This window comes from Malaclemys terrapin, chromosome 1, assembly GCF_027887155.1.
Source record: "Malaclemys terrapin pileata isolate rMalTer1 chromosome 1, rMalTer1.hap1, whole genome shotgun sequence".
Lineage (NCBI taxonomy): Eukaryota > Metazoa > Chordata > Testudines > Emydidae > Malaclemys > Malaclemys terrapin.
The window spans coordinates 203,174,472-203,202,381 of NC_071505.1; the positions used below are offsets into that span (position 1 = coordinate 203,174,472).

At 41.8% G+C, this 27,910-nt stretch overlaps 1 protein-coding gene across 3 annotated transcripts in view; it reads right to left on the reverse strand.

Annotated features, from left to right (window-relative positions):
* Positions 1–5,889: 5,889 nt before the first annotated feature.
* Positions 5,890–27,910, reverse strand: part of PRRG1 (proline rich and Gla domain 1) — a 50,640-nt gene continuing 28,619 nt past the window's right edge. For all 3 annotated transcript variants that reach the window (XM_054005904.1, XM_054005903.1, XM_054005905.1), the window contains 3 exons: positions 26,810–26,859; positions 19,332–19,492; positions 5,890–8,514 (listed from right to left, as the gene is read on the reverse strand). In XM_054005904.1, coding sequence (XP_053861879.1) covers positions 7,990–8,514; positions 19,332–19,492; positions 26,810–26,819 — 696 coding nt within the window. In that variant the 5' untranslated portion in view covers positions 26,820–26,859 and the 3' untranslated portion in view covers positions 5,890–7,989. The remainder of the gene's footprint in view (positions 8,515–19,331; positions 19,493–26,809; positions 26,860–27,910) is intronic.

The following is a 27,910-nucleotide window of genomic DNA, read 5'->3' on the forward strand; positions in this document are numbered from 1 at the left end:
GACATACAATTCGCCCCCAAGGAGTTCAGTCACAAATTTAATGAACACATTATTTTTTTAACGAGCATCATCAGCATGGAAGCATGTCCTCTGAAATGGTGGCTGGAGCATGAAGGGGCATATGAATGTTTAGCATATCTGGCATGTAAATACCTTGCAATGCTGGCTACAAAAGTGCCATGCAAATGCCTGTTCTCAGTTTCAGGTAACATTGTAAATAAGAAGCAAGCAGCATTATCTCTCGTAAACTTGTTTGTCTTAGCAATTGGCTGAACAAGAAGTAGGACTGAGTGGACTTGTAGGCTCTAACGTTTTATACTGTTTTGTTTTTGAGTGGAGTTTTGTAACCAAAAAAATCTATATTTGTAAATTGCACTTTCATGATAAAGAGATCGCACTACAGTACTTGTATCAGATGAATTGAAAAATACTATTTCTTTTGTTTATCATTTTTAGAGTGCAAATATTTGTACTAAAAATAATAAAATAAAGTGAGCACTGTACACTTTGTATTCTGTGTTGTAATTGAAATCAATATATTTGAAAATGTAGAAAAAAATATTTAATAAATTTCCATTGGTATTCTATTGTTTAACAGTGCGATTAATCACGATACATTTTTTTAATCGCGATTCATTTTTTGAGTTAATTGCTTGTTAACTGCATTAATCGACAGCCCTAATATTGACCAGTTTAAAGGGCCATCAACTTGAAAATCACATTTGTCTGAAAATTGTGTACTTTACTATAGTAACAAACTGCTAAGATTTGTTAAACCTGAAAGTTAGCATGCAAAATGTGTATATTTTCTAGTTTTATTTGCTCTGTGCATTTGACAGTAATTGGTGTATAATCTGTTTAGTTATTTCTGCTGTCAGTTAGCATCTTTCTTACTCAAAAGATCCTTATACACATTAATGAAGGAGCAGAAAATCATTTACTAAAAATTAAGGAATATAAAAATGAATCAGGATACGCTATTTCAACAGTGCACTATCTGAACATGGAATATTTAAAAAATAACCAATTTTTAAAAATCAAGTTGATAAGTGTCCTTTTAATTGGACACATCTACATAAACATAAGATTATTATCACTATGGGGATAACCAGTTAAGCTGCATTGCACATTTTCAATTACCTGAGTACCAAACTTCATGCCAAAAGAACATTACTTACCTGTCAAAATTCTTCTGAGGATAATAGCCATGATAGTCTTAGTTCCTGTGATTCCAACATGAAGTGAACTGGGAACTCCCAAAGCTAAAACATTTTGGGGCCTGCTGGCTTCATTGGCCACCACAGTAGGGAAGCTCTGTTCAGTTGTCTTAGCAGACCTCCAATAGCCAGTTGCTTTGGCCTTTTGCTCAAAAAGGATTACGGTTTTCCCTTCTTCAGATTTGACATTTAAAATTGGGGGTGGGGGAGGACACCTGAGACCCCTTCCAATAATTAGATTTACGATAACCACCCTGTAGCATTATATATAAATAAATTAACTCCACTTGCCAACAGCTTTAAATAATTAAATGAAGATAACAACTTACCTCAGGCAGCAGACAAAAATAGAAACTTACCTGAAAAGCCACTCACCTTCCAAACATACCCAGGAACGTACTCTACCCCTTCCCTCAAAACCTTGTCAAACGTGTGGCTTTTGCAGCATGTTCACGAGGTCACCAGATTTAAGAGGGGGAATCGGGTTTTGGAGTCGACACAGAGAAGGACTTGCCAACAGCCCTCTTTTTTATAATCCAGCTTAAACGCCCCTGACTGCAGCGGTGACAGTACGGCACATGGAGAGACAGGATAACCCTCAGGTTGGCTGGTCCTAGGGCTTTCTAGATCATAACCTTAAATTCCACTTGGAGACTAAAGGGGCAGCCAGTATAGAACTTGGAGCATGAGGATCATGTGCTCCTAAAGAGATGCCCTTGCTCAATAAATGAGCCACTGCATTCTGCGCCAGTCCCAGTGTAGCCCCATGGAGAGCGTGTGGTAATGGTGTAATCTTGAAGTGAAAAAGGCTTGGATAACAGGGGCAAAATCCACATCTGAAAGGAAAGGGCACGGCCTCCTGGCCACAGTAAAAAGCTGACAGCGTTACTGCTGTAATACGCTAATACAACCACAGCTAGGCATCTAGAATCATAGCCAATCAGCAAACGCCAACCGCAGATGCACTCCCTCAGGCAGAGGAACTGACATCATCTCTGCCGGCTGGTTCTCCCAAACCATCATTACGTCAGTCTTGTCTGTGTTGAGCTTTAGCCAGCTCATGCTCATCCATGCCCCAAGCTGAATTAGACACTTCTTGAGGTACTGACCCACAGCATTGTTAGAGTTGGATGAGATAGAGCCATACAGCTGGGTGTCATCAGCATATTGGAAACACTGCACCCCATGCTACCTTCCTAAGCCTCCCTAACTGGCCCATCTATGTACTGAAGAGGAAGGATGACAGGAGGGCACCCTGCAGCACCCCACACTTGGGGGCTCTTTGGGAAGAGGAGCAATTGCACTCTAAGAGAAAATAGTGAAGCCATTGAATGGCAGCCCCAACCAGTACTATCAAGTGAGTCAATACCACCTCACGATCTACTGTACTGACCACAGATGAAAGATCTACTCATCTTAGACAACTGGTGTCAGAGCTACACCTATTGCTCTGGCCCCTATAGGCCAGACAAAAGGGCAAAAGCAGCATAAAAGGTCCTAAAACCCTAGGTCCAGCTGGGGAAAGATTCCCGCAGTGCACACATCTATAAGACTGCCTTCGGAGGATCTCCCCTTGCAAGCCCTAGGGTCGATAGCATATTGGGAGTGGGGCTAATGGCAGAAGGGGCTTCTCAGAGCTGGGGCCACAGCATTGTGGAGGTTCTGGGCAGCACTGCAGGCCCTAGAGCAGCCTGAGGTGGCTGCCATAGCTTAGATAGACCCCCAAGGCTGCCTACATAAGGGGGTGCTCCGGGGGGCTGAATCAACCCAGCAGCGAGTGCAAAAGTAGCTTCAACCCACCTTAAACAGCCTGGGGGTCTGAGAGTTCTGTGTCGGTGCAGCACAAAATCCTACCTCTGATATTCATTCATCACCGGAAGGATATCAGTGCAGTTTCTGTGCAAAGGAAGGTCTATACCCAGATTGGCACAAGTCAAATAGATCAAAGGTATCTAAGTTCTTGTAAAAGTTGTCTTGCTGCAGCCTTTTCAACCAGCTTGCTCACTTAGCAGGATGAAAGGTACGACCTACTAGCCTCTGTTCGAGCCAACAGCCATCAAAACTCTTTAGAGTTGGGAGTATCCTGCCCTGTCTTGCACTAGAACCACACTGCCTAGGAGTGGGATTATTACACTTGATGCCTTTAGAGAAACATTTTTCCTCGTAAGTTTTGATTGTGTAATACTAACTTCCTGTGAGATATACCCTAGCCTAGGGGAGAACTGGTGAAGTAAAACTGAACACAAGTGGTTTAATTATTCTCATCAACATTCATGTATCTTCACACAGTGAGATGGAGCTCTATGTAGATGGGAGCAATGTGCGAATGAAGGTTCGCACAAGTTGTGGTAGGTGTCCTAGTCAATCACGCACCTACACCCAGATTTAGGCAACACTGCAGCATGTTGTTGGCTATGCCAGGATTTTTAACTCTATGGTTAAAGAATGACTGTGTGTGTGTGGGGAGAATGGACCCCCTAAAACACCACTTTAAGCAAGATTTATTTTTTGTTTCCAAGCCACCTTCAAAAGGTTGAAAAGAGGAGAAGGGAGGAGGTGGAAGTAAATGAGAACTGAAATCGTATTTCTAAGTGCTTTTTTGGGGGCGGGGGGGGAGGAGGGGAGAGGGTTGTATCCAAGCAACAGATAGCAGCTATTATGCACATTTCTCTAAAAGCCTCCACAAGATTTTTAGGGAGGAATTGATCACAAATGGATCATTTCTCAGTTATATTTTTATTTTCAAAAAAGCATTGGCAACGTTAGGAGACAGGAGTAAAAGGAACACACAGTAGAGCAACTAAGTCAGTAGGCTTTTTGCTTTTGAATATGGGTTGTTTGTTAAGTATGCTAGAGAGCTTTTCATTTTGTTTAGGAAAATTATTTAAAAATTGTTGGATAGTAAATGGAGCTTGGGTTGTCACTGAAACACAAAAATTCCTACTGCCATATAATCAGGGCCAGATCCCCAGCACTGCCACCAGCGGTTTCATGCTGCTCAGGCAATACAAAGCACCCAGAAAGCTTCCCCAAAGGGGCAGCTGGGGGTTCGTGGTAGAGCTGGCTTTATACTAACACTCCTCTCAGCAGCATAGCTTGTGCATCACGGTGGGTGAGAGCACTAGGGAATGGGGCCACAGCATACTGCAATGAATCTGGTCTTCCCTGGGGTAATGGCCCATCAGGGATATTACAAACGTGCATTAGCTAGAACAGTCAATTCATTCCCCAGCTGGCCCTGGGGCTCACCCCACCTTCACCTCCTGCTCCACACGCACCCATGTTGTGGAGGACACAGCTGAGGACTGAACCATAAACACTAACACCTTCATATTGCATAAAACCCACTGAAGCACTAATATACAGTTTTTTAAATTGGCCAGGGGGCACATCCACGCAACAATTCTATCATATCCAAACTTTTCCATCCTTTCCTCTACGGTTTCAAAGATTTTTTGGCACAGCTCAAAGCAATATTCATGGGGAGGGAAGTGTTAAAATACGTAACTGGCCCACATCCATGCAGTCACTTATACATTCTTTGTAGTTTCATGATCTACTGGTTTGCACCTTCGCCATGGCCATTTATTGCAGGTCTGTGTTGATGTAGTTCTACCAAGATTTGAGATCTGCTCTGGCCTCCAGGTACACCTCTACCTTGATATAATGCTGTCTTCGGGAGCCAAAAAATCTTACCGCGTTATAGGTGAAACTGCATTATATTGAACTTACTTTGACCTGCCGGAGTGCGCAGCCCCACCCCCTCAGAGCATTGCTTTACCATGTTATATCAGAATTCGTGTTATATTGGGGTAAAGGTGTAGTTTCCTTGCTTGTAAAATAGTGTGAAATATCTGGGATATAGTATCTTCTCTCTTTAGCAACAGCGGACCAAGTAATGAATGTAAGAAGCAACAAGAAATTCTATCTTTTTTAGCACTATAAAGTATCAGAGGGGTAGCTGTGTTAGTCTGAATCTGTAAACAGCAACAGAGGGTCCTGTGGCACCTTTAAGACTAACAGAAGTATTGGGAGCATAAGCATCTTCTTGCATCTGAAGAAGTGAGGTGCTTACCCATGAAAGCTTATGCTCCCAATACTTCTGTTAGTCTCAAAGGTGCCACAGGAACCTCTGTTGCTTAGCACTATAAAGATTCCTTTGGTTTCTAGGGAATATGGTTGGGGCATACTGTGCAGCTGCAGGACTTTTCATTGTACTGGATCTAATTGTCTGCTATCAATATAAAATTCTGCCTCAGCTGGGTGGGCAAGGCAACCAATTTCTTCTAATCTGCACTGTATTCTGGGCTAAGACTCTCATAAATTACACAATAGTAGTGTGGCTGAATCCACTCTCATGGAATTAAGTGCTTAAACTTTCTAGAATGCTTTGTCCCCTTGAAATATACCAGTGAGAAAATCTCCATTCTTTCTCTGAATGTTGCTCCAGCTGACCATTGTTCTAAGATACTGTTTTTATATTTCATATATATATTAATTTAAAAACTTAGTGATGGTACTAGTTCTTCTGCTTTAAAATTAATTAGTTTAAAATTTGAGATATAAAACATTTTCATCAAGACGAGAGACAATGGAAGTTAATACAGCACCTCTGTTACAGAAATCAATGTTATTTTTGTTCCAACTGCACAGAATTGATAGAGGCATTAAAAGAATTTAAGAATAGCTTTATTTAGCATGCCAAAAACATTAACAAAAAAAAAATCTATAAACATAAGCAAAATGTTTAAATACCATAATTTAATGTAAACCAGATCTTTAAAAAAAGTTTTAATACTGTAATCAAATAGGTTATTTACACGCAGTGAAGACGGAATTACCTCCCCACAGGTGTCCAAAATTAAACAATCTGATTTCCATAATTTCTTAAACAAGTCACGCATCTCCATGTTGGTCATTAGTAAACAAATCATTTTAGTTCTGTACAAGATTCACCTCTCAGTGTTAGTGTTAGTCAAAGCAGGGAGTGCAACACCCTGAATTTTCTGGCAGTCAATCAAAAGAGAACTGCATGTTCTTACTTGTAAAACATTCAGAGAGGTAAGGCTGTAAATCTTACCATCACATTTATTGCAGGACAATGTAATTACAATTGAAGAAAAAGTAGAAGCTATATTTTGAAAAAATAAAAGCTTTATAAAAATCACTACAAGACAAAAACTGTCATTTTAATCATATCAGAAAGGCCAAGCATAAAATAAAAGTTATATAACTTGTTACATTTAATAGAACCCTTAACTTTTAAAGCTAAAAAAATATTTTTTGTAATTTGGAATCATTCCAGCATACGAGAAAAAGCACTTATGGTCTTAGTAGAGGAAAAAACATTTTAAATGACCGCTTTATGCAGTTTTTTGTTTAGCCATGTAAATTGCATTCACCGAGACTTTTGGCCAGTGAATTTAAAATTGTGCTTGTGTGGAGTCTTCGATCAACAGCATAGTTCTGAAAGTTGTCATCATGGATCACTGAACATTTGATCTCTTTATTTCAAAGGACCAGCATTATTTCTTTATTGCAAATAAATATCTGCACGATGTTGCAACTACTAAATAATGTAGTTCAGAAACATTAGACAGTTAAAACGGGGTTGGTTGGTTCAAGAGACTGGTAGTGGAATACTGAGCATTACAACTTTCAGTCATTGGCATAAATCCAGAGCAGACTGGAAATAACCAAAGGTTATCTGACAACTGCTTAATGGCCTATGTGAAATGAGTGATCCCCATTCATTTCATAGGGAAAGAAAGCCACATAAATAAAAGACCATTGCAACTGGCAGCCTGTTGGCAGACTCAGAAGAGACCACTATTTGTGTTGGCATGAAGAGTAAACTATGATCATCCCCTTCTAGGCGGTTTCTGCATGTCAGTGATGAGGCACATTGGTTTGTTACTAGGTGCCCAGAGGCAGTGCATTCACTGGTCTGCAGTGCAGAGGGAACTTTAATTTCTAGAGCTGTCAATCTAGTACCTTTCACAAGAACTAAAATTCACTAAAAATAAAAATAAAAAATAATAATAATAAAAAAAAAAAATCAGACATTCTGGAAACAAGACATCATCATAAACAGGACTAACTGGAAGGGAGGATGGAGAACAGAGGGGATAAGAACATTAGGCTATCGTTTTTTCCAGTTGCAAAATTCACTTAATTACTGCCCTCTGTACAAGTACAGCTGATGTGTTCCAAAATTTCTTAGTCTCACTTACTGCAATCCCTGAAGTATCATATTCTGGGTGAATATGCTATGTTGATGTTTGTTTACACACAAATACTTGTCTCAGCCTTCCAAGGCCCAAGTGTAGGATACAATATGTGACAAAGACCCAAAATGAAAGACAAAATATTCATGCAAGAAACTTAAAATGTTGTAGGACATGGCTCTTTGGTTTAAATAACTTGCTGTTACCCGTGTTTGATTCTGATGTAAATAATTTTCAACACTAAAAGAGAGGGGACATCAAATTTGTGTGGAACGTAGGCAACATTTAGACTAAAATAAATGACAACCCTCAAACAGAGGGACATTTGAGAGGTATGCACAGAAGACCACATTTGTACCTGCTTCATATTCTCAGTATGGATTCCCCCATCTTTAAAACTGGCATGGGAACACATGCAGATGGAACAAAACAGGGAAGAGGTACACAGTAGGAGTCCATTACATTATATAAACAGTAGTAAGCTGCATTAAAGTGCTACAAAATTCTCTTAGTAATTTTTAAAAGTTGCTACTATTCTTCCTGCCTTACTTCATACTGGTGACAACAGGAGGTATTGCAATGGCACTAGCTGAGCTGGAATTTACAATGTCTTCATACTGTGGGGGTGGATCTAAGTGATGCTCCATTTCATTTCTTATGCTGGTTTCGGCAGTGGCTTCCTCGTATGAAGGAGGAGGGTCACCATTTGACAGTCTTGTTGATATGGAGTCTGAACGTCCATCTGGAGAGCCCAAATATCCAGGAGACAGCCCACTGCCTTCATACATTTCTTCCTGTGGGGAATGAACAATGCTGAGCGGCGGGGGAAGAGGACTTCTACCATCAGCCACAGCACTATTACCAATGGCTTCGCGGGCTCCCCTAGGCATGTATACAGACTGTCTACGGATTTTCTTTTTAAACAGGCATCTCCATGTGAGAAATATGATAAGGAGGATAACAAAAAGGCCAATGATTAATGGAAATGCGAGGTAAAATGTATACCAATGGTGTCCTGTGTTACTTTCTCCCTGGAGTCCTCCATTTGCGTGGCCTTTCCAGAACTCTCTCTAAAAACAGAGAGACAGAATAAATCAGAAGCTATTAAAAATAAATTTTAACTGGTCTATTTTCAATAACAAAATTGAAGCAAAGTGTTTTGGCTTTCAATAAATGACCACCTAGATCTTTAATTGGTGCAGATACTGTATAAGAAGTTTCCTGACTTCTTTCTGAAGTCACTGAGTTTGAGTTTTTTTAAAGCCACCTAACTCCTCACTGCTCACAACCTTTCTGTATCAGCACTCAGTAGTCACAAACCTACACAGGAGAGAGGAATGGATTAGAAAAATAATCTGAATTGATTTTAGATAATTTGTGAATGCAAAAACTCAAAGTCAGATCTATTTTTGGAATTAAAGATTATTATAAGGCGTTTGGACAGGGAAACATTGTTTCAGAGTGATTGACTATTTTGACCCAGCATAATTATGCTTCACTGTCACCCTACGAGTCAAACTTCCCCACCCTCTGTCTTATAAAATAATAGCTGTCAGCTATTTATAGCCAACCACAGCTTTTGCAATATATGGATAACATACTTAAAATAGTCCAGAAAACTTGGTATCTCAGGTAAAGATAGATGAATCAACAGAGTAGTGGAAACATGAATGAGGGGGGGAAATTAAAAATGAAACAACAACATCAATACTTTAAGATAATTTGTTATGTTAACATTTTAAAATTACAATAGCTATTGCAAAAGCATTAAGAAGTTGGGATCAAAGTCCCATTGCTTTAGCTGCTAAACAAGGATAATATAGGCCTCCTGTCCTAGAGAGCTTTCCCACTGCCTGTATCTTGTGAAGTAGCACAGGTATTATGCATAGTTAATATTTAGACCAAATGTAAAATACAGGTAAAGTTATGTAAACCTCATCCCTTTGTTTCAGACAAATAAGGTTAGTAAACATCAATTACATTCTGTGCTTGGAGAAAACAAAATCCTCCAATAATAATAAAGGTATCTACAGGTTACATAAAAACGTCCTGGGCTCAATATAAAATATGAAATGATTTTTTAAGATACATAACACTTCACATAAATTACATCACTCTACACATTCTTAAACCTAGCACTAAAAAAAACAAACCCAAGCAAGAGACTTAGGGTTTATTTAGGCAATGTATTAAAAGTGCAAAAAAAGCCATCTTAACTGATCTTTTCAAAGGTAAACGCTACACTTGGACATTTATCTTATTGGCACAATACAATTCCACCATTCTCACAAGGTAATAGTTTTATGACCACATGCATCAGTAACTAACAATGCAACAGTCATTTCTGTCCCAATTCAAAAGTCTATCATTCAAAAGGACCGATCACATACATAAAGCAAGCTAGGGTTCCCTCTAGATATAATCTCTGAAAATCTAGACTAGATTACAAAATAAGAAGATTCTTGGAAAAGTTGGGGGGAGGGTGTTAAAAAAACAACAACAAAAAAACCCAGATGTATCAAAGTAGTAACTACTAGCTTAGTCCACATTTTTAGGCAATAGGGTTATACACACACCTCTTCCCCCAATATTTAATAGGATCTAGAACAGGGGTTGCAACCTTTCAGAAGTGGTGTGCCAAGTCTTCATTTATTCACTCTAATTTAAGGGTTTGTGTGCCAGTAATACATTTTAACATTTTTTAGAAGGTCTCGTAGAATATATAACTAATCTACTGTTGTATGTAAAGTAAATAAGGTTTTTAAAATGTTTAAGGAGCTTCATTTAAAATTAAAATGCAGAGCCCCCCCAGACTGGTGGCCAGGACCCAGGCAGTGTGAGCCACTGAAAATCAGCTTGTGTACCACCTTCGGCACGTGTGCCATAGGTTACCTACCCCTGTTCTAGAAGGTTTTTTTTTGTTTTTGTTTTTTGGTTTTTTAAATCATGTTCATTCCTTTGCCTTTTCAACACTGCAGAATTTGACATGTTCCCACAATTCCAAGATCTTAACTAGGTCTGCAAAGCATCTGTATTTTATAAGATGTGGTCCAAAATTATTTAAGTAAAGCCATATAGCATGGATTTCAAATGAGGGAAATAAATCTTAACATAACAAACCAAATGCATTTTTTCAAATTAAAGTTACTTGGGTGGGGGGAAATCACATCTATACCACAGTAAAATGCAGACCCCACACAAAACAACTCTGTTGAAATCTCTGGAGATTCTGGAAGGCATTGTCAGTGGGACACTTGGGAAGGCGGAAGAGCATTACTGTAGGAAAGGGATAGGTTAGCTGGGTGGGATCATATCTGGAACAAAGCTGATGAGGAAGTAGACAGGGACTGCAAAGGGATAACTAATCAAAGAGCCTCATTCTTGGCAAACAATACCTTTTCGGTCAAAAGGTTCCTCCCCCCCACCCCTTCTCTTTGTTTTGTGTTCCTTAATCAGAAAGCTATTATCTTTAAAAAGCAAGTTAATAAGCATGAATACTTAAAGTACTATGCTGAAAGCAGATTATGAAAATGGCAAGGTAGGGCTCCATGTTTACTGCAATCCAGTGACTCCCACATCATGCATGCTCAGTTTACAAGATTCTTCTTCCTAACTTCACTACAGAAATCAACCCGGGCTCTGGAAGTCACGCTGGGTTCTTTCCTTTCTTACACAGCACCACTGGTAATAAAGTTCCTGCTGGCCAAATAATGCCTTTAGTGAAAACTTGCATACTTCCCCCGTGCCCTCAACCTGTTTCAGTCGGGCATGGATCAGCGTTCACATCGCACTCCCAGTCAGTGCCTGGGCTGGGGAAGCTAATGATCCAACCAGTGGACCAATTCGGTGATGAAACCTAGACACATGCCACTTGAGGCATGTTGCGCATATGCTAAGAAGAAGAATCTGGTTCAGGTACAACTGACTAGAACTTTAGCTGGAACCAAGTCAATCATTCACTAGGAAGACCATCATTATTGTTTATTTGTATTAGAACCCAGCTTGGTCTCATCATTCTGCTGCCTAAGCTGTGCCAAAGCAGTAAAGTGATAAAAGCTTATTTTGGCACTAGAGTCAGGAAGTCTGACTCTAAAACCACAGAGCAGATGTGTCAAGTAAGAAGCTGCCATTTTTAGGTAGCCACTTTGCAGAACACAGCAGCACGTTAGGTGAATCTAAGTTAGGTTTTTTGAGTTATTTAGTTTAAGATGCTAGATGTTGTAGAAAAGGATTACAAACTTATATATGCTTTCCAGTATAAGGATATAGAGATAATAGATTTTATTGCCACTTATAAGCATTTTAACAGTTTTCAAGTATTTTTTATCTCTAAGATGTGCCTGCTACAGGAGCGGTTTTTGTGGCTCTCCAGAATGCTGGGAAGCCAGTATATCTCCTGTCCATTCCTGTCTCAAGGGATGGGAACTGCATCATTCATAGATAAAGTTGTGTCTAAGTTTGGACATTTGACTGGTCCAAAAATAGTTGGTCAATTCACCAGTCAAATATTGTCAAAGATGGTCAAATATTTTAGAGCACTAATTTATTAGCACAGTAACAATGGTAACCAAAAAGTGTAAGACTTCATGGTCTCCAATAGACAGACACTTATGCCTAATTACTAAAAAAAGGTATTTTTTTCATTCTTAGAGCTTCATTTCATTGGTGTTTGCATTTTTCTGAGTTAAAATAATTGCTGAGTAACTTGTTTTTTGTAATGTTAGGTTAGCATTGAAACGGGAATGTTAAAGTTACACAAGAAAAAAATAAAATTAAACAAACAAACCCATAGCAACTATAAGAGAAAAAAAAAGTAATTTTTAAATGCACTTACGCTAGGCAGGCAGCAAGCCAACTCCACAGACAGTTTAATGGCTGTGCATCTTCTCTCTTTGTGTCGGGGGAGGAAGTTCAATGACTGAACCTTCCTCTCCCTCCCCCATTCCCTTCTGAGTTAATTTCTGAATGTTTTTTCTAGTCCATTTAGACTGTAAACTCTTCAGGGCAAGGACCATGTTTTAACTTGTTCAATGTGTTATGAAAACTGCCAAGTATATTGATGGCCTGGTATACAAAGACAGTTTATTCTAGTCCAGGGGTAGGCAACCTATGGCACGCGTGCCAAAAGGCAGGACGCAAGCGGATTTTCAGTGGCACTCATACTGCCCAGGTCCTGGCCACTGGTCTGGGGGGGCTCTGCATTTTAATTTAATTTTAAATGAAGCTTCTTAAACATTTTAAAAACCTTATTTACTTTACATACAACAGTTTAGTTATATATTATAGACTTATAGAAAGAGACCTTCTAAAAATGTTAAAATGTATGACTGGCACACGAAACCTTAAAATTAGAGTGAATAAATGAAGACTTGGCACACCACTTCTGAAAGGTTGCCAACCCCTGTTCTAGAAGATTCCAGCCAACCAATATGCTCAACTTTCAATTAGTTCAAATTTTTCCCAACAGGTCGCATTAGCATGCAGTAAAATGAATGATCAAGACATTTAAGTAGACTTGCTAACAGATGCATCAAAAAGTAGGCTGTGATCAAATAGGCAATCAACTGACATTATTTGACTGATCAACAACTGGCTTGTCCAGCCTACTTGTGACCAATTGGTAGATTTAAATTAAAAGTATCTGAAAGAATGAGGTTCTAATACTTCACTATCAATATAACTGTCATTCACAGAGCAGGCCCCCTGTACATTAAATTGATACTGACACAATGAGCTGTTGACTCTCCATGTCAATGTTAAAAGCATTAATAAAGTAGTGCTGATAACTTTCATTTTAAAAAAACAACAAGGAGTCTGGTGGCACCTTAAAGACTAACAGATTTATTTGGGCATAAGCTTTCGTGAGTAAAAACCTCACTTCTTCATTTTAAGGTGCTACTGTATTTTGGCAGCATACCAGCTAGCAAATCAATGCTTTGACTTTTTATAAAGGCAAAAATCATAAGATCCCAATCAGAAAAGCATTCTGTATTCAATAGCTGGAGTACATGACCAAAATGATAGTGAGAGTAAGCACTTCAGACATTTGGTTTTTTTAAAATTTGCCTCAATCTCAGATTATAGTAGGACTGTTGGTGTCACTAGGCATAGCTACCAGGTAACTCAGGTGAGTGGAAGGCCAGAAGAGCTGATGAAACTCCTTTGCTCTGGGTCTAAGGGAGCCACAGTGACTCCATCTTGAGAACTTTCACCTACTTCTATACTAACTGCTTACATGCTGAAGCAGAAATGTAAGGGTCAGCTTTTCTAGCAGACAGCTGTAGTTTTGTTCACACTAGCAAAACTTGTAGTGATAATGCGGGGGGAAAGGGTAGGGTTACCATATGTCCTTATTTCCCCGGACATGTCCGACTTTTTAGTTGTTAATTGCCGTCCGGGAGGATTTTTTAAATATATAAAAACATCTGGAAAATACGGACGTATGATAACCCTACCCACTGCCCCCTCTCCTCTTGGGGTGTCAGCTCGCTCAGCCTGCAGATTGCAATCCCCCCATGCTGCTGCAACCCTGCGCCCCACGGCTAGGAACGGTGGCGTCTCTGCAGCCAGCTGCTGGTGCGGGGGACTTGCGGCTGCTTCTCCCTCCTCCGAGCATCCCCCACAGCTCTGGCAGAGCCTCAGTCTCCCCCCCTCCGTCCTGGCCATGCAAGGAGCCCCCCGCCAGCGGTCCGTGCAGCCAGGGCTCTCTCCCCCCGGCGGAGCCACTGCCTGGGGGCGGGTCCTGGCACAGGGGAAAGTTTCTTGTCACGCGGCAGCGGCTCCCGAGAGCCCGAGCTCCCCCACCCGGGAAGGGCTTGCGCTGCAGCGCCTCCCGCAGCCTGAGCTGCCGCAGCTTCGTCGGGTCCGGCTGGGAGCGGGGTGAAGGCTCCCCTGAGGGAGGTGAAGGGTGGGGGGGATTCTGAGGGGAGGGGGCTATGGGAGGAGGTGGGGGCTCTGAGGCAGGCGCTGTGGAGGGGTTGGGCTATGGAAGGAGGTGGGGAAATAAAGGGTAGGGGTTATGGAGGGAGGTGAAGGGGAGGATTGAGGCAGGGGCTGTGGAGAGTGGGGGGGCTGCAGAGAGCAGGCTCTCAGGAGAGGAGGCACTGAGGCAGGAGAAGGCTGAGGATGGGCCCTGTGGAGAGCGGGTGGCTCTGGGGTGAGGCCTGGGGGTTCCGGCGGGCGGGCGGAAGCGGCTCTGAGGTAGGGTTACCATATGTCCGGATTTTCTCGGACATGTCCGGATTTTTGGTCCTCAAATCCCCGTCCGGGAGGAATTTCCAAAAAGTCAGACATGTCCGGGAAAATAGGGAGGCATGGTAAGGCACCGCATCCTTCCTGGGCTCCAACTTTCCCGGCTCCCGCCCCTCTCCACCGCAGCGGGGGCCGAAGCAACTTCCCCAGCACAGCAGTAGCCGGGGGGCGGGAGGGAGGAGGGGGAATGCGGGGTGCTCAGGGGAGGGGGCAGAGTTGGGGTAGGGAAGGGGTGGAGTTGGGGCAGGGCCAGGGCCCCGTGGAGTGTCCTCTTTTTGCAGTATTGAAATATGTTAACCCTAGAAAAGGGGGAAAGACTGCGTGCGCATGAATCTACAAGGCCATAGATAAGCATACGAATGGGAACTGTTCTAATAAGCCACAATGTGTGTCTGCTGTAACTGCTCGAGAAGGGAGGGGTAAGAGGGAGTAACAGACAAAGGCTTACACAGAAACTGCTTGCAATATAAAATGGAACATGTGCTAATATGTGGTGTGCTTGATTTGAGACGTGTTGGTCTCCTAGTGCCTATTCAGAGCTCTTGAATAAAGTTGGTTTTGCTTCTCCACACCTGGTGTGTCTACTAGTGCGGCGCACACCAGGCAACCAACCCCGCTGTTTGCCTCCTCAGGCCCATCTGGGCCAGCAACAGAACTATATATTGAAGTTCAACGTACTGTAGTTTATATAGCTCTCTCGTCGTTTAGATATTTACACAGAGTTAATGATTAGTCTGAAAGCTAATATGAAAAGTCACATTTGATACTCGGAAATACTATTTTGGGTAGATGCTTTCAATCACTGATTATATAGAACTCAGCCACGCAGTTGACGTTGCTTTCTGCAAAAACTTAAAATAAGAAATTTAAATGTTCAAAGTTTTCCAGAATTAAAGTCCCTCCCCCTCAATCCCTAGGAACATAGCAATTCAGCGGCATGCGGCATAAATTTAAATAAAAATATTTGAAGTTAACAGAAATAAAATGAATTACAATACTGCAATCATGCCATGTGCATTATTCTGTACTTATGTCTCAAAATGTCCTTGAGCCTAAGAATTTAAGCCACACAAAGCTTTGATGTTTCTACGGGCCAGAGGTGTTGACAATCAATTATGTCTAAAATGGTCTGAGCAGTCATTCATAGATCAACTTTAAGTTTTGTCTGTACTTAATTTTTTTCTCCTATTTAGCAGAAAACATTTTCAGCATATCATAATGTAAACAGTCTCTTCTGTTCATTTATAACCCATTCAAAGACTGAGGTACATCAATGTTAAAACCCTCTCTGGCTATAAACAATAAAGCTGCTATTGTAAGGTAAGAGTAGATCAGCCTTTTAAATGCACCAGAAGTAGATCAAGGCACCACAACACTTGCACTGTAGAACTCCACTGTGCACACAAGACTTCAGCAGAAGGAACTCCAACAAGCTTATGCTGTGACTACAGTAGCCAAGAGATCCTACTTCTTCCCATCAAAGTAGGGATTGTAAATTGCTTTATCCATATGGATTGCCACCATTCAACCCCAGGACAGAGTAACCATTCACTGCAAGGAACAGGCTTTCTACAGTTCAATAAGAGGCTCAAATCAGTTTATTATTCAAAAGGCAAGGCAGAACAACACGAAAAGAAATCATACATTCCTCTCTCCAGGAAGCAGTCTCACAGCGTTACACATTGCACCGTAGGTCTGCTTCAAAATATGCTTTCAAGTCCACCTATATTTATACCAGCCTTGGTTATGATGGATAGAAAACTCCATAAATTCCACTTTATCACCACAGACCTTACACTTCTTCTCTTATCTAGCACCATGCATTTTACAAGACATAAAGGAGTCTGTACAAACCAGACCCAGCACAGATAATCCATACCTAGTAGGCTGCAAATTTTGCAAGTCTCAGCAGAACATACACCTTGTTTTTCCTGACAGAGTCTACAAATACAAAGAATAGGTATTGCAAAAGTTTAACTACAAATGAATTTCCACAATAAAGCTTAGCACGAGTAGAAGCCATTTTGGGGAATAGTTCATAGTTTCACAACTTATGAAGACAAAGCATTCTGAGAATATACGATATACCCTACTTGTTTACAACTAACTACTTTATCTTAGGGCTAGTCTACACTACTGCTTAAGTTAATGTAACTTACGTCGCTCATGGGTAAGAAAAAGCCACCCCCCTGAGCAATGCAGGTTACATTGATCCAAGCGCTGTCCACATCAGCGCTAAGTAGGCAGGAGATATTCTCCTGCTGACATAGCTTCTGCCTCTCATTGAAGTGAGGTGGAGTAATTATGCTGATGGAGAGCGCTCTCTAGTTGGCATAGCACGTCTTTATCAGCAATGGTGCAGCTGGATCAATGAAGTGTAATAGTGTAGACTAGCCCTTAGTTGCACATCATACCTTATCCAGTCAAAAGTAGTTAGAGGAAAAAGTAATTAACATTTCTGGTTAATAAATCTGTTTGCAAGAGCCAATTTTACAGTCCTTATTGCAATTTCATTCCTTTTAAGGAAAATCTGCAGCATCAGCATTATATAACTATAGCTTTGCAAGCATTAATTTTCCACTTCATCTTTGGTCTAGCCATAAAGCATTATGGGACTCTGGACCAGTTTGGTCAATACTGAGAAGATCACCTGACACTGCTCCCTCTCAAAATCTGGCCCATACACAAGAGGTCCTAGAAGCACTGAAGGAAATTCAAGCCACCCTCTGACACTAAAACATCCTCTCACTGGATGAGAAGAGATAGTAGAGATGCAAGATGCTCTTGACTAAAAAGATTGTTAGCATCTCCTACCCTAAAACAAGTCTGGTTACTGTTACTTTTTTCTTTTTAAGTAAATATGTTTGACTCAACCAAACCACTGGCCACTATCTAGCCTCCTATTTGAAAAGTAAATTAATTGAGAAACTGTTTAAGAGTATCCTTCAACTTCAGTTGTCCATTACTTACATTCTGTATCTCTCTCGGTAATTTTTTAAGTCAGACCATGGACTAGAAATTGTGTTGGTCATGATGATGACACTCAAGTACTACAATAGTGACTGTGGTATGAATACCACACACACACACACACACACACACACACACGACGCAACCTCCGGCCCCTTTATTTAGTGACTAATAAAATTCCCATTCCAGTCCTCCATTTTTCCAGGGAGACCACCAGGAACGGTATGTTTAAGATCAAATAAGTAGCTAGAAAAATGTGCAGAAAAAGCTAAAACACAGGTGGAGGTCAGTATGCCCTGAACAGTAACAGTCATTCTGGCATATACCAGATCTCTATTCAGTGATGAGCTCCCAAAATCCTAATAACTGGTTCCCTGGTGGCACTTCAGCAGTGGGGAGGGGGGCCTTCACTCGCTCTGGGTTTTCGGCGGCGGGTCCTCCACCCAGAGCGAGTAAAGAGAGACACACACACACACACGCCGCTGAAGTGCCGCCAAAGACCCGGTAGGGAACCGCATGGTGAGTACAAGCCCCACATGCCCGTCTCCCACCCCCATCCGACCCCAACCCCCAACTGCCCCCTCAGAACCCATAACCCATCAACCCCCCTGCTCCTTGTCCCCTGACCACTCCCTCCCGAGACACCCCCCCCCCAACTGCCCCCCAGGATCCCACCCCCTACCTAACTCACCCCGCTCCCTGTCCCCTGACTGCCCCGACCCCATCCACCATCACCCCTGACAGACCCCCGGAACTCCCACGCCTACCCAACCCCCTCCCCCCCCCCCCCACATTCCCTGTCCCAACCGCCCCCTCCCCGAACCTCCGCCCCCTCCAACTGCTCCTCCCAGCCCCGGCCCCCTTACCATGCTGCTCAAAGCAGCAGGAGCCGCAGAGCTGCCAGAGCGCTGGTGGCGCGGCACGCTGGGGCTCTGCGATGGGGGGGGGGGGGGGGTGTGTGGAAGCAGGGGTGCCTCCCCCGCTGGGAGCTCAGGTGGGCCGGACAGGACGGTCCCACAGGCTGGATGTGGACTGGAGTTTGCCTGCCCGCCAGCCCCTTTAACAACCGGTTCTACACCAGCTTCTAAATTTAACAACTGGTTCTTGCGGACCGGTGCGAACCGGCTCCAGCTCACCACTGCCTCTATTTACAGACTTTCGCCCTGATCCTGCAATGAATTATGCACGAGCAGGTCCTGCTCCGGCACAGAACCGCATTCAAATTAATGGGGCCTCATGTGCAAGGCACTGCAGGATTGGGGCCTTATTCTTTCAAGGTTTTACAGAGGTGGTACTTAACAAGTACTCTGGTGGCGTGCAGCTGCTAGTCTCAGGAAAGCTACTTCAATTCTGCTTGTTTTTAGAATAATAAAATTGTCTTTACTGGGTACTCTGCATTTCAACTGCTCTCTCTCATGGCTTTAAATGCATGATTTAAATAAGATGTCTGTGGCATGCAGCACACACATATTCTCTTCCCCTTCATAGGAGGATGTTAAATATCCAAAGGAGTGTGAAGTAGCTTACTAGTTTTGTTACAATGCATTTAGTAAAAATGAATAAGCTAAGAAATCTAGTGCAATGTAGGAAAGCTGGAGGCCTCTAAGCACACACTTAAGCTTACATTAAGTAATTCAATTATTAAAAAACAAAAAACCCGACTTACTGTCTTGTCATCATTTTCAAAAGCTTCTCTTGCTTCCTCATAGGTACAGTTTTCTTCTATGCACTCACGCTCTATGTTCCCTTGCTTTAGCTCTTCCAAAAATCCATTGGCTCTTGGGTATCTTTTTAACACAGAGTTGGCTTTGTTTTCTGTTAGGAACACTGAAAAGATGAAGAGAACACAAAGGTCACTTCTGAAAATATTGTATGGATACATTCACAAAAGTTCAGAATAAAACTGCCCAAAAGAAAAATAATTTGTTGTCTGGAGAGAGATTTTTCAAAGCATTCTCTTTACTTAAAAAAAAAAAAAAAAAAAAAAATTTATGAAGGCTCCTCCAAGTGTTACTGGCTATTAAAAACACTTTTGCATAGACTTCTGAGCATTATAGGTACAATGCCACAGATTGTTTAAGTGCACCCACTGGCCTTCACTCAGCACAACATCCCAGAACACTTAAGCTCATGTTTAACCTAAACTCTGCAGTCAATGGGACTTAAGCACATGTATAAGCACTATCCTGATTAAAGATGAACTTAAGCATCCACTTAAATGCTTCCTTTCAGGGCTACAGGGAGCAAATGGTACATGGCTGTGAACTCCCCCTCCAAAAAGTACTTATAACTATGTGGGGGCATCCTATCTGAAATTCTCACAAGTGTTATCAATAATATTTTTCTGCATAATACCTAGTGAGAATCACACTCCAGAATGGCTGACCTTTTTTCAAATAGAAAGTCTACAAATTCTTTTAAAAAGAAGAACAGGAGTACTTGTGGCACCTTAGAGACTAACAAATTTATTAGAGCATAAGCTTTCGTGGACTACAGCCCACTTCTTCGGATGAATATCATGGGCTGTAGTCCACGAAAGCTTATGCTCTAATAAATTTGTTAGTCTCTAAGGTGCCACAAGTACTCCTGTTCTTCTTTTTGTGGATACAGACTAACACGGCTGCTACTCTGAAATTCTTTTATGCAACATTGAACTTTGCTAGCTACCATGGCATTAAAGAAACGCCAACTGTATCTAGAACATTTAAGTTACATTTTAGTTTGTTCAACTTGAGCAGTGTACTTTTCCTAGTAAATCTTTAGGTTCAGGGGTAGCAAAAATGTGTGTAGTTTCCTTTTAAAATAATTCAATATGTGAATATTAAACCCCGAGATGCCAAAAAGCCAGGAGTAGAATTGCATGCCTGATCTCAGTATGAAATCGCATGTGAATCAAATATTTACATACAGAAATAACCAGTTAGACGCAAGAAAGGAATTTACATATGCAGATGCACAATTAGCATGCAAGTTAAAATAAATTGGACATGAGTTCCTGCTTGAGAATCAAGCCCTCAATGCGATTTTAAGCACAAATGATCCAGCTTTTTCTGCTGACATTCCCTACTGTTCTACACCACATGCTAACAGCAAAATAGAGAGTTTACAAAAACCATTATCTAGCTGAAGAGTGTGACACTGCAAGTTTCACTTTTCTATCACTCCAGAAAAACAATAGTGTGGGAAAACCAGAGAACATGAAAGAAAGGAAATGGCAGACAGTCATTCATTAGGAATTTGCCAAATGAAAATAAATGTTGCTTCCTAAATTCCCGAAGGATCAAGATTTCTTAAAAGTTCAACTAACAGACATTGGAAAAAGTTTAAAGATTTTGAGTTCCAACATTTCCATCATGATTTTTCATCTTTCAACTCGGGCTGTTGATTAATCGCAATTAATTCACGTGATTAACTAAAAACAAGAATCATGATTTAAAAAAATGAATAGCGATTAATCACAGTTTTAATTGCACTGTTAAACAATAGAATACCAGTTGAAATGTATTAAATATTTTTGGATGTTTTTCTACATTTTCAAATATATTGATTTCAATTACAACACAATACAAAAGGGTATAGTGCTCACTTTATATTTTTTATTACAAATACATGCACTGTAAAAATGATGAGAAATGTGAATTTAAAAATACTCAAATACAAGTACTGTAGTGCAATCTCTATCACAAAAGTGCAACTTACAAATGTAGGGTGGTTTTTTGCTTTTTTGCTATATAACAACTGCACTCAAAAACAAAATAATGTAAAACTTTAGAGCCAACAAGTCCAGTCATGGACATGCTGATGACGCTCGTCAAAATGTGTTAATTAAATTTGAGACTTGGGGGAGAATTGTATGTCTCCTGCTCTGTGTTTTACCCGTATATATATTTCGTGTTATGGTTATCTTGGATAACAACCCAGCACATGTTGTTCATTTTAAGAACACTTTCACTGCAGATTTGACAAAATGCAAAGAAGGTACCAATGTGAGATTTCCAAAAATAGATACAGCACTGGACCCAAGGTTTAAGAATCTGAAGTGCCTTCCAAAATCTGAGAGGGATGAGGTGTGGAGCATGCTTTCAGAAGTCTTAAAAGAGCAACACTCCGATGCAGAAAACTACAGAACCCGAACCACCAAAAAAGAAAGTCAGCCTTCTGCTGGTGGCATCTGACTCAGATGAAAATGAATGTGCATCAGCCTGCACCGCTTTGGATCATTATCAAGCGGAAACCGTCATCAGCAGGGCCGGCTCCAGGGACCAGCTGACCAAGCACATGCTTGGGGCGGCACCTTAGATGGGGCGGCCAATGTTGGGATGGCGGGGGGGGGGGAGCTCGCGGTGGTTTCCCCCCACCCCCTTCCCGGCCGGGCAGTGCAGGGGGTGTTGCAGCGGCACAGGCTTTGGCAGCGCTGGGGGGGGGGGGGGTTTGGCCGGCGCGGCGCTCCGGGGGTTTGGGCGGCGTGTGGGGCGGGGGTTTGGGCAGCCTGGTGAGGCACTCGGGGGGGGGGGGGGGGGAAAAGGGGGTTTGGCCGGTGCAGCCACAGGCCCTGCCCCCAAATCCACCCCTTCCCACGGCTCCCAGTACCTCCTGCCCACTGGCAGCTCCGCTGATCAGTGCCTCCCACTCCCTTTCTCTCTGCACCTCCTGATCAGCTGTTTCGTGGTGTGCAGGAGGCTCTGGGGGGTGGGGGAAGGGGTGGATTGGGGGCAGGGCCTGTGGCAGAGCCAGGGGTTGAGCAGTGAGCACCCCCTGGCACATTGGAAAGTTGGCACCTGTAGCTTCAGCCCTGGAGTTGGTGCCTATACAAGGAGCCGCATATTAACTTCCGAAGAGCCATATGTGGCTCCAGAGACACAGGGTGGTCACCCCTAATTTACAGCATTAAACCAAAGACTATGGAAAAAACAAACTGTTTTCTTCATTTGTATTGTTTGCTTCCCATTTTGGTATTCCATAAAATATACTAGCTGCAGAAGATAATGAAGAAAACCAAACAAGAGCTAGATGGACACAGCCAACTAGTTTTCGGGTTCATAATAGAACAGTCTAGACGTTGGGAAGAGAGAGTAGTTAATACTAGAAATTCCCAAGAAATATAAATATTCAAGTAAACAAACTCAGTCTGGAATATATTATACCAAAAGTGTGTATTACCACCTAATAGGTAAACTATACTTAGTATAGTGAGCACATTTTTACTTTAATGGAACTTTTCAAATCCACATTCCTAGGTAGAAGAACAATAACTTATGTATTCAACTTTGGAGAAGGAAGGGGACAAAAAGGAATCCCATATCCCCCGCTATCTCTAGTCACTTAGTTCCCATTGCTATTATTAAATATATATATTTGCAACAAGAGCTCACTCTCTTTATAATATAACTGACTTTATTGTCCCTTTTATTTGTGGTTTTTCTACTGCCATGGAAATTAGCATAATGCCACACATTTGGCATTATGACTTTTACTTGTATAGTCTTAAGTGAAAGTGGGCTGTGAAACAAATATCAAGAAACTGGCAAATGTGACATTCACGCATTATGATAACCTGGAGAGTAAGCAGGGTTTGCTTTCTGCCCTATTTGAAAGCTTCTCTGCACATTAAGACCATAGAGCAAGCTCTAAAAGGTCACTACATGTGCTAAAAGAAAGAAGTTGCACTATAACCAGCATCCACATTCTATATGTGTCACATAGCCCAAATTATGTCAATCCCATTTCAGCCCAAGCAGATGGCATTACTTTCACCTCCTCGCCACTCTGTATGTCTGTGCAACTTGTCAACAGCAGTAGCACACTAGGAAATAGTAACTGGAAATACTGATCCCAGTGAAAGGTAGAAGTGAGCAGGCATCCAGTTGAATTCCTGGTGGACTTGAGAGGTTTTCATTATTTGCCATATGTTGGAAAAATTCTAAATAGTGCATATTTTTAACGTTTAATTATATCAACTTACACTACTGTATAGTTTCTGGGTTCTGCTCATTATGGAAGTCCCTGTTGTAAGTTACAATGCTGTATACATCTAATCACCACCACTGAAATGGACACCAACAAAAATCTGTCAGGCAGATGGAATTTTTCTAGATCCTCGCAAAGCTGTGTTTATCAACAAAACAAGTCCATTTCTTTAATACCTGCTTCTTATGATTTCTTAAAAAAAGAAATCAAGGTCTAGTACTCCCATACACCCACAGCTGTGAGTGGTGGAAAGGAAGAATCTGTGATTCAAAAGCAGAATCAATGAGTGTAACAAATGTGGGGAAAGAGTAACTGCTTTTTTTCCTTGCTTTAGAGTTTTTTGATGGTCCCCTGGACAGCTGCATTCATGTCCCCAGAGAGGCCCCCATCCCCAGCCTTTAAACTTTTATACACGTTTTACATGTGGACTATGATAGGGGAGATGGGTGCCGTAAGAGTGGAGCTGTAAGAGAGGGAGTTTTGAGTGAAGGCATGGGGATGATCAAGGAGAATGAGCAGGAGGATGTTGGGTTGTAGGTGTGTGTGGGAGGAGGGGGACAGAGTGGGGCCTGAGCTAAAGGGGTTCAGAGTTGAGGAAAAAAAACTCCACTCTAGCCATAAGAAGTTTGTCAGAATACAGATCCTATCCCCTACATTTCTCACCTTTTAGCCCACTGCCCCCAAGACAACAAAGCAGCAATACCACTGGTATTCTTCAAGGCAGGGGTCTCAGCACAGAGGAACTGAGCTCCCCCTAATCTCCTCTCTGCACAAGCACCTAATTTTCCTCCCTTCTCCATAACAAATCCCTGCTGAACCCCACATACCCAAAAAACAGGCCAATCCCTCCCTCCCACTGACGAGTCAGACTGAAAACTGCCTGTGAAAAAATCAGAAATAAAAGCATTGCATTTTTAAATTTGAAACTGCAGCAGTTTACAGATTTGAGCTATTCTGTACGCTAAGCTTGGTGAAACTCAGTTAGGTCATTCTCATGACTTTTGTCTAACCCCTCTCCGATTTATCAACATCCTTCTTGAATTGTGAACACCAGAAGGGGAAATAAAACTAAACATATAGGGGGTTAAAATTTCAAAAGTGGCTGTGTTCTGAGATCTTATCAGAATATATATGTATGTGAAGTCTGAAGCTTGTGGGGGGAATATGCTTGTTTAGCTAGATGAATTCAAGGAAGAGAAAAGGCAGGGCAAGATTTCAAAAAGGGAGGATAAAGATGTTTCCCCTGCAAGTTCATTTCTTCAGGAAAAACAGTTTAGTGAAAATGTAATTGTCCCTAGAAAAGAGTTATTATGTCAAGTTTTGAAATTAAACTCAGCTAAAGTATGCCACAGAGGAAATTTAGTCCTGCTTTAAGTGGAAGTCACAGTGCAACCTTAGCTATGGAGCCTATATTTCAAACCTCCAAAAATGAACTTCTAGATTTAGTATTTATGGTAACTATTACATGTATTCATACACTGCAAGGCCATAACGGACCACTGCGATCACCTAGTCTGACTTCCTGTCTAGCACAGGCCATAGAACTTCTCGAAAGTAACTCCTAGCACATAACTTTGAAAAACATCCAATTTTGTTTTTAAAATTGCCAGCACTAGAGAACTCACTACAACCCTTGGTAAATTGCTCCAATGGTCAATTACCCTCACTGTTGTAAATTTACATCTTATTTCCAGGCTGAATTTGTCTAGATTCAATTTCTAGACAATGAATTGTTCCCCATATAGGTACTTACAGACTGTAATCAAGTCACCCCTTAACCTTTTCTTTTTTAAGCTAAACAGACTGCGTGTTTTTTTTTAGTCTATCACTATAAGGCATGTTTTCTCCTCCTTTTATCATTCTCGTGGCTCTTGTCTGAACCCTCTCCAACTCAACAACATCTTTCTTGAATTGTTAACACCAGAACTGGACATGGTATTCCTGCAGCGGTCGCACCAGTGCCACATACAGAGGTAAAATAGCCTCTCTATTTTTACTTGACATTCCCCCGTTTATGCATCCAAGGATAGTTTTAAGTCCCATACGTGCCACTCCATTATCCTGCCCAAACTCAACGTCAGACTGACAGGCCCATAGCTACCTGGGTCTTCCCATTCACCCTTTTTAAAATACTGGCCCAATAGCTTTTTTCCAGTCTTCCGGAACTTCCCTGGTGTTCCAAGACTTATTGAAAACCAACATTAACAGTCCAGCAAGTTCTAAGCGAGCACTTTAAAAACTCTTGGATGCAGGTTATCTGGACCTGCTGATTTAAAAATGTCAAATTTAGCAGCTGCTGTTTAACATCCTCCTGATACTCTATATTCCAATAGTGTGTCATACTGCGATGACTACATCTGTTTTCCCCCAAATACAGGGCAAAAACCATTTATTGAACACTTCTGCCTTTTCTGCATTACCATTGATAATTGTATTATTTCCATCTAGCAATAGACTAAATCCCTTGTTGGGATTCTTTTGGATCCTAGTTTTTTTTTTTTTTTTTTTTAAAGAATAAGAACTCCTTATTGTCTTAACTGTACTGGCCATAGATTTCTCCTTGTTTCCCTTTGTTTCTTTTATCAATTTTCTTCCAATCCTAGCTTCTGATTTATATCCACTACTATCCACTTTACCTTTCTTATATATAGTTGTTTACTCTATGCCCAAAAAGTCAGATAAAAGATAAAGTGTTCTTAAACTATTCCCAATTATTATACACTTTTTTCCTGTTTAATTCTTCCTCCCAGCTGATTTGGCTCAATTGTTTTCAGCTTTGTGAAACTGATCCTTTTAAAAGCACCAGGTGTGGACTTTATTCCGTTTGCACTTTATAAATGGGATCAAGTCAAAATCACTATATCTCAGCTACCATTAATTTTTAGTTCTGTGACCGGTTCCTCTATCTGTCAGGATGAGGTCTAATGTAGGACAATGGGTGCATTATATCAATCTCTGGCAGAAATACAATAGGATTATTATTTCTCTTCAGGACCAAGCAGAAGGGAAGCTTCCTTTGAACAAGAACAAATTTTATCAAGACAAAAATCAACATTCCAAAAAGCTACTAGCTGAAGACTGGTTTCTGTACTCTGTTTTGGAGTGTGGTAAAGTCCTCCTTTAAATGGAATAACTATAGAAATATGGATGCTCTGCATTGCTTAAGCAAACACTTACCACTGCCCATGGTTATCACTGCCCAGGCAGGGAACTGGCAAATGGAGAGTCTGTAACAACAACAAAAAAGGGGGGGCAGAGGGAAGGAAAACTGCTGTCAATTTTGTAAAGAACGATTAACTGGGAAACACTCTTCCTAGCACAAAAAGTACTATAAACATTCTCTCTGTGACCGTACCCCCCATAAGGCTTTATGGAATATGCTTATAAATGTATGTGTGACATAACTGCAATATGTTTTAGGCTACATATGCCATGTAACATATCTATGTATCATCCTATTTCTATGCATATATCATTTTTGTATTTGAAGTTATGAATATTGGCTGTATACTGGCTTGATTTTAACTAGCTTAGCAGAGCATTTGATCAGCTCCTTGAGAAAAGTGCAAATTAAGTGCCCAATCAAAAACCACTTAAGCCAACAATGAACTTTGAGACACCAATCCACATCTGAGCCTTCCCAGGAATGTGGCTTGGCTGGTAAAAACTGAGTCATGCATGGACATGTGGCTTGCCCGTGTGACTCCAAAACTCCATCTTGGAGCTGGACTTTGCTAGGGTTACCATATTTCAATACTGTAAAAAGAGGACACTCCACAGGGTCCTGCCCCCACCCCAACTCCGCCCCCTCCCGAGGACCCCGCATTCCCCCTCCTCCCTCCCGCCCCCCCGGCTGCTGCTGCACTGGGGAAGTTGCTTCGGTCCCCGCTGCGGTGGAGAGCGGCAGGAGCTGGGAAAGTTGGAGCCCGGGGAGGAGGCAGTCCCCTTACCATGCCTCCCTATTTTCCCCAGACATGTCCGGCTTTTTGGAAATTCCTCCCGGACGGGGATTTGAGGACCAAAAAGCCGGTCATGTCCGGGAAAAGCCGGACGTATGGTAACCCTACCCCAGAGCCGCCTCCTGCCCGCCCGACACCCCAGGCCTCACCCCAGAGCCGCCTCCTGCCCGCCCGACCCCCCAGAGCTACCCACTCTCCACAGGGCCCATCTTCAGCCTTCTCCTGCCTCAGTGCCCCTTCTCCTGAGAGCCTGCCCTCCGCAGCCCTCCCACAGCCCCCGCGCCCCCTCCCATAGCCCCCCACCTTCCATAGCACCCCC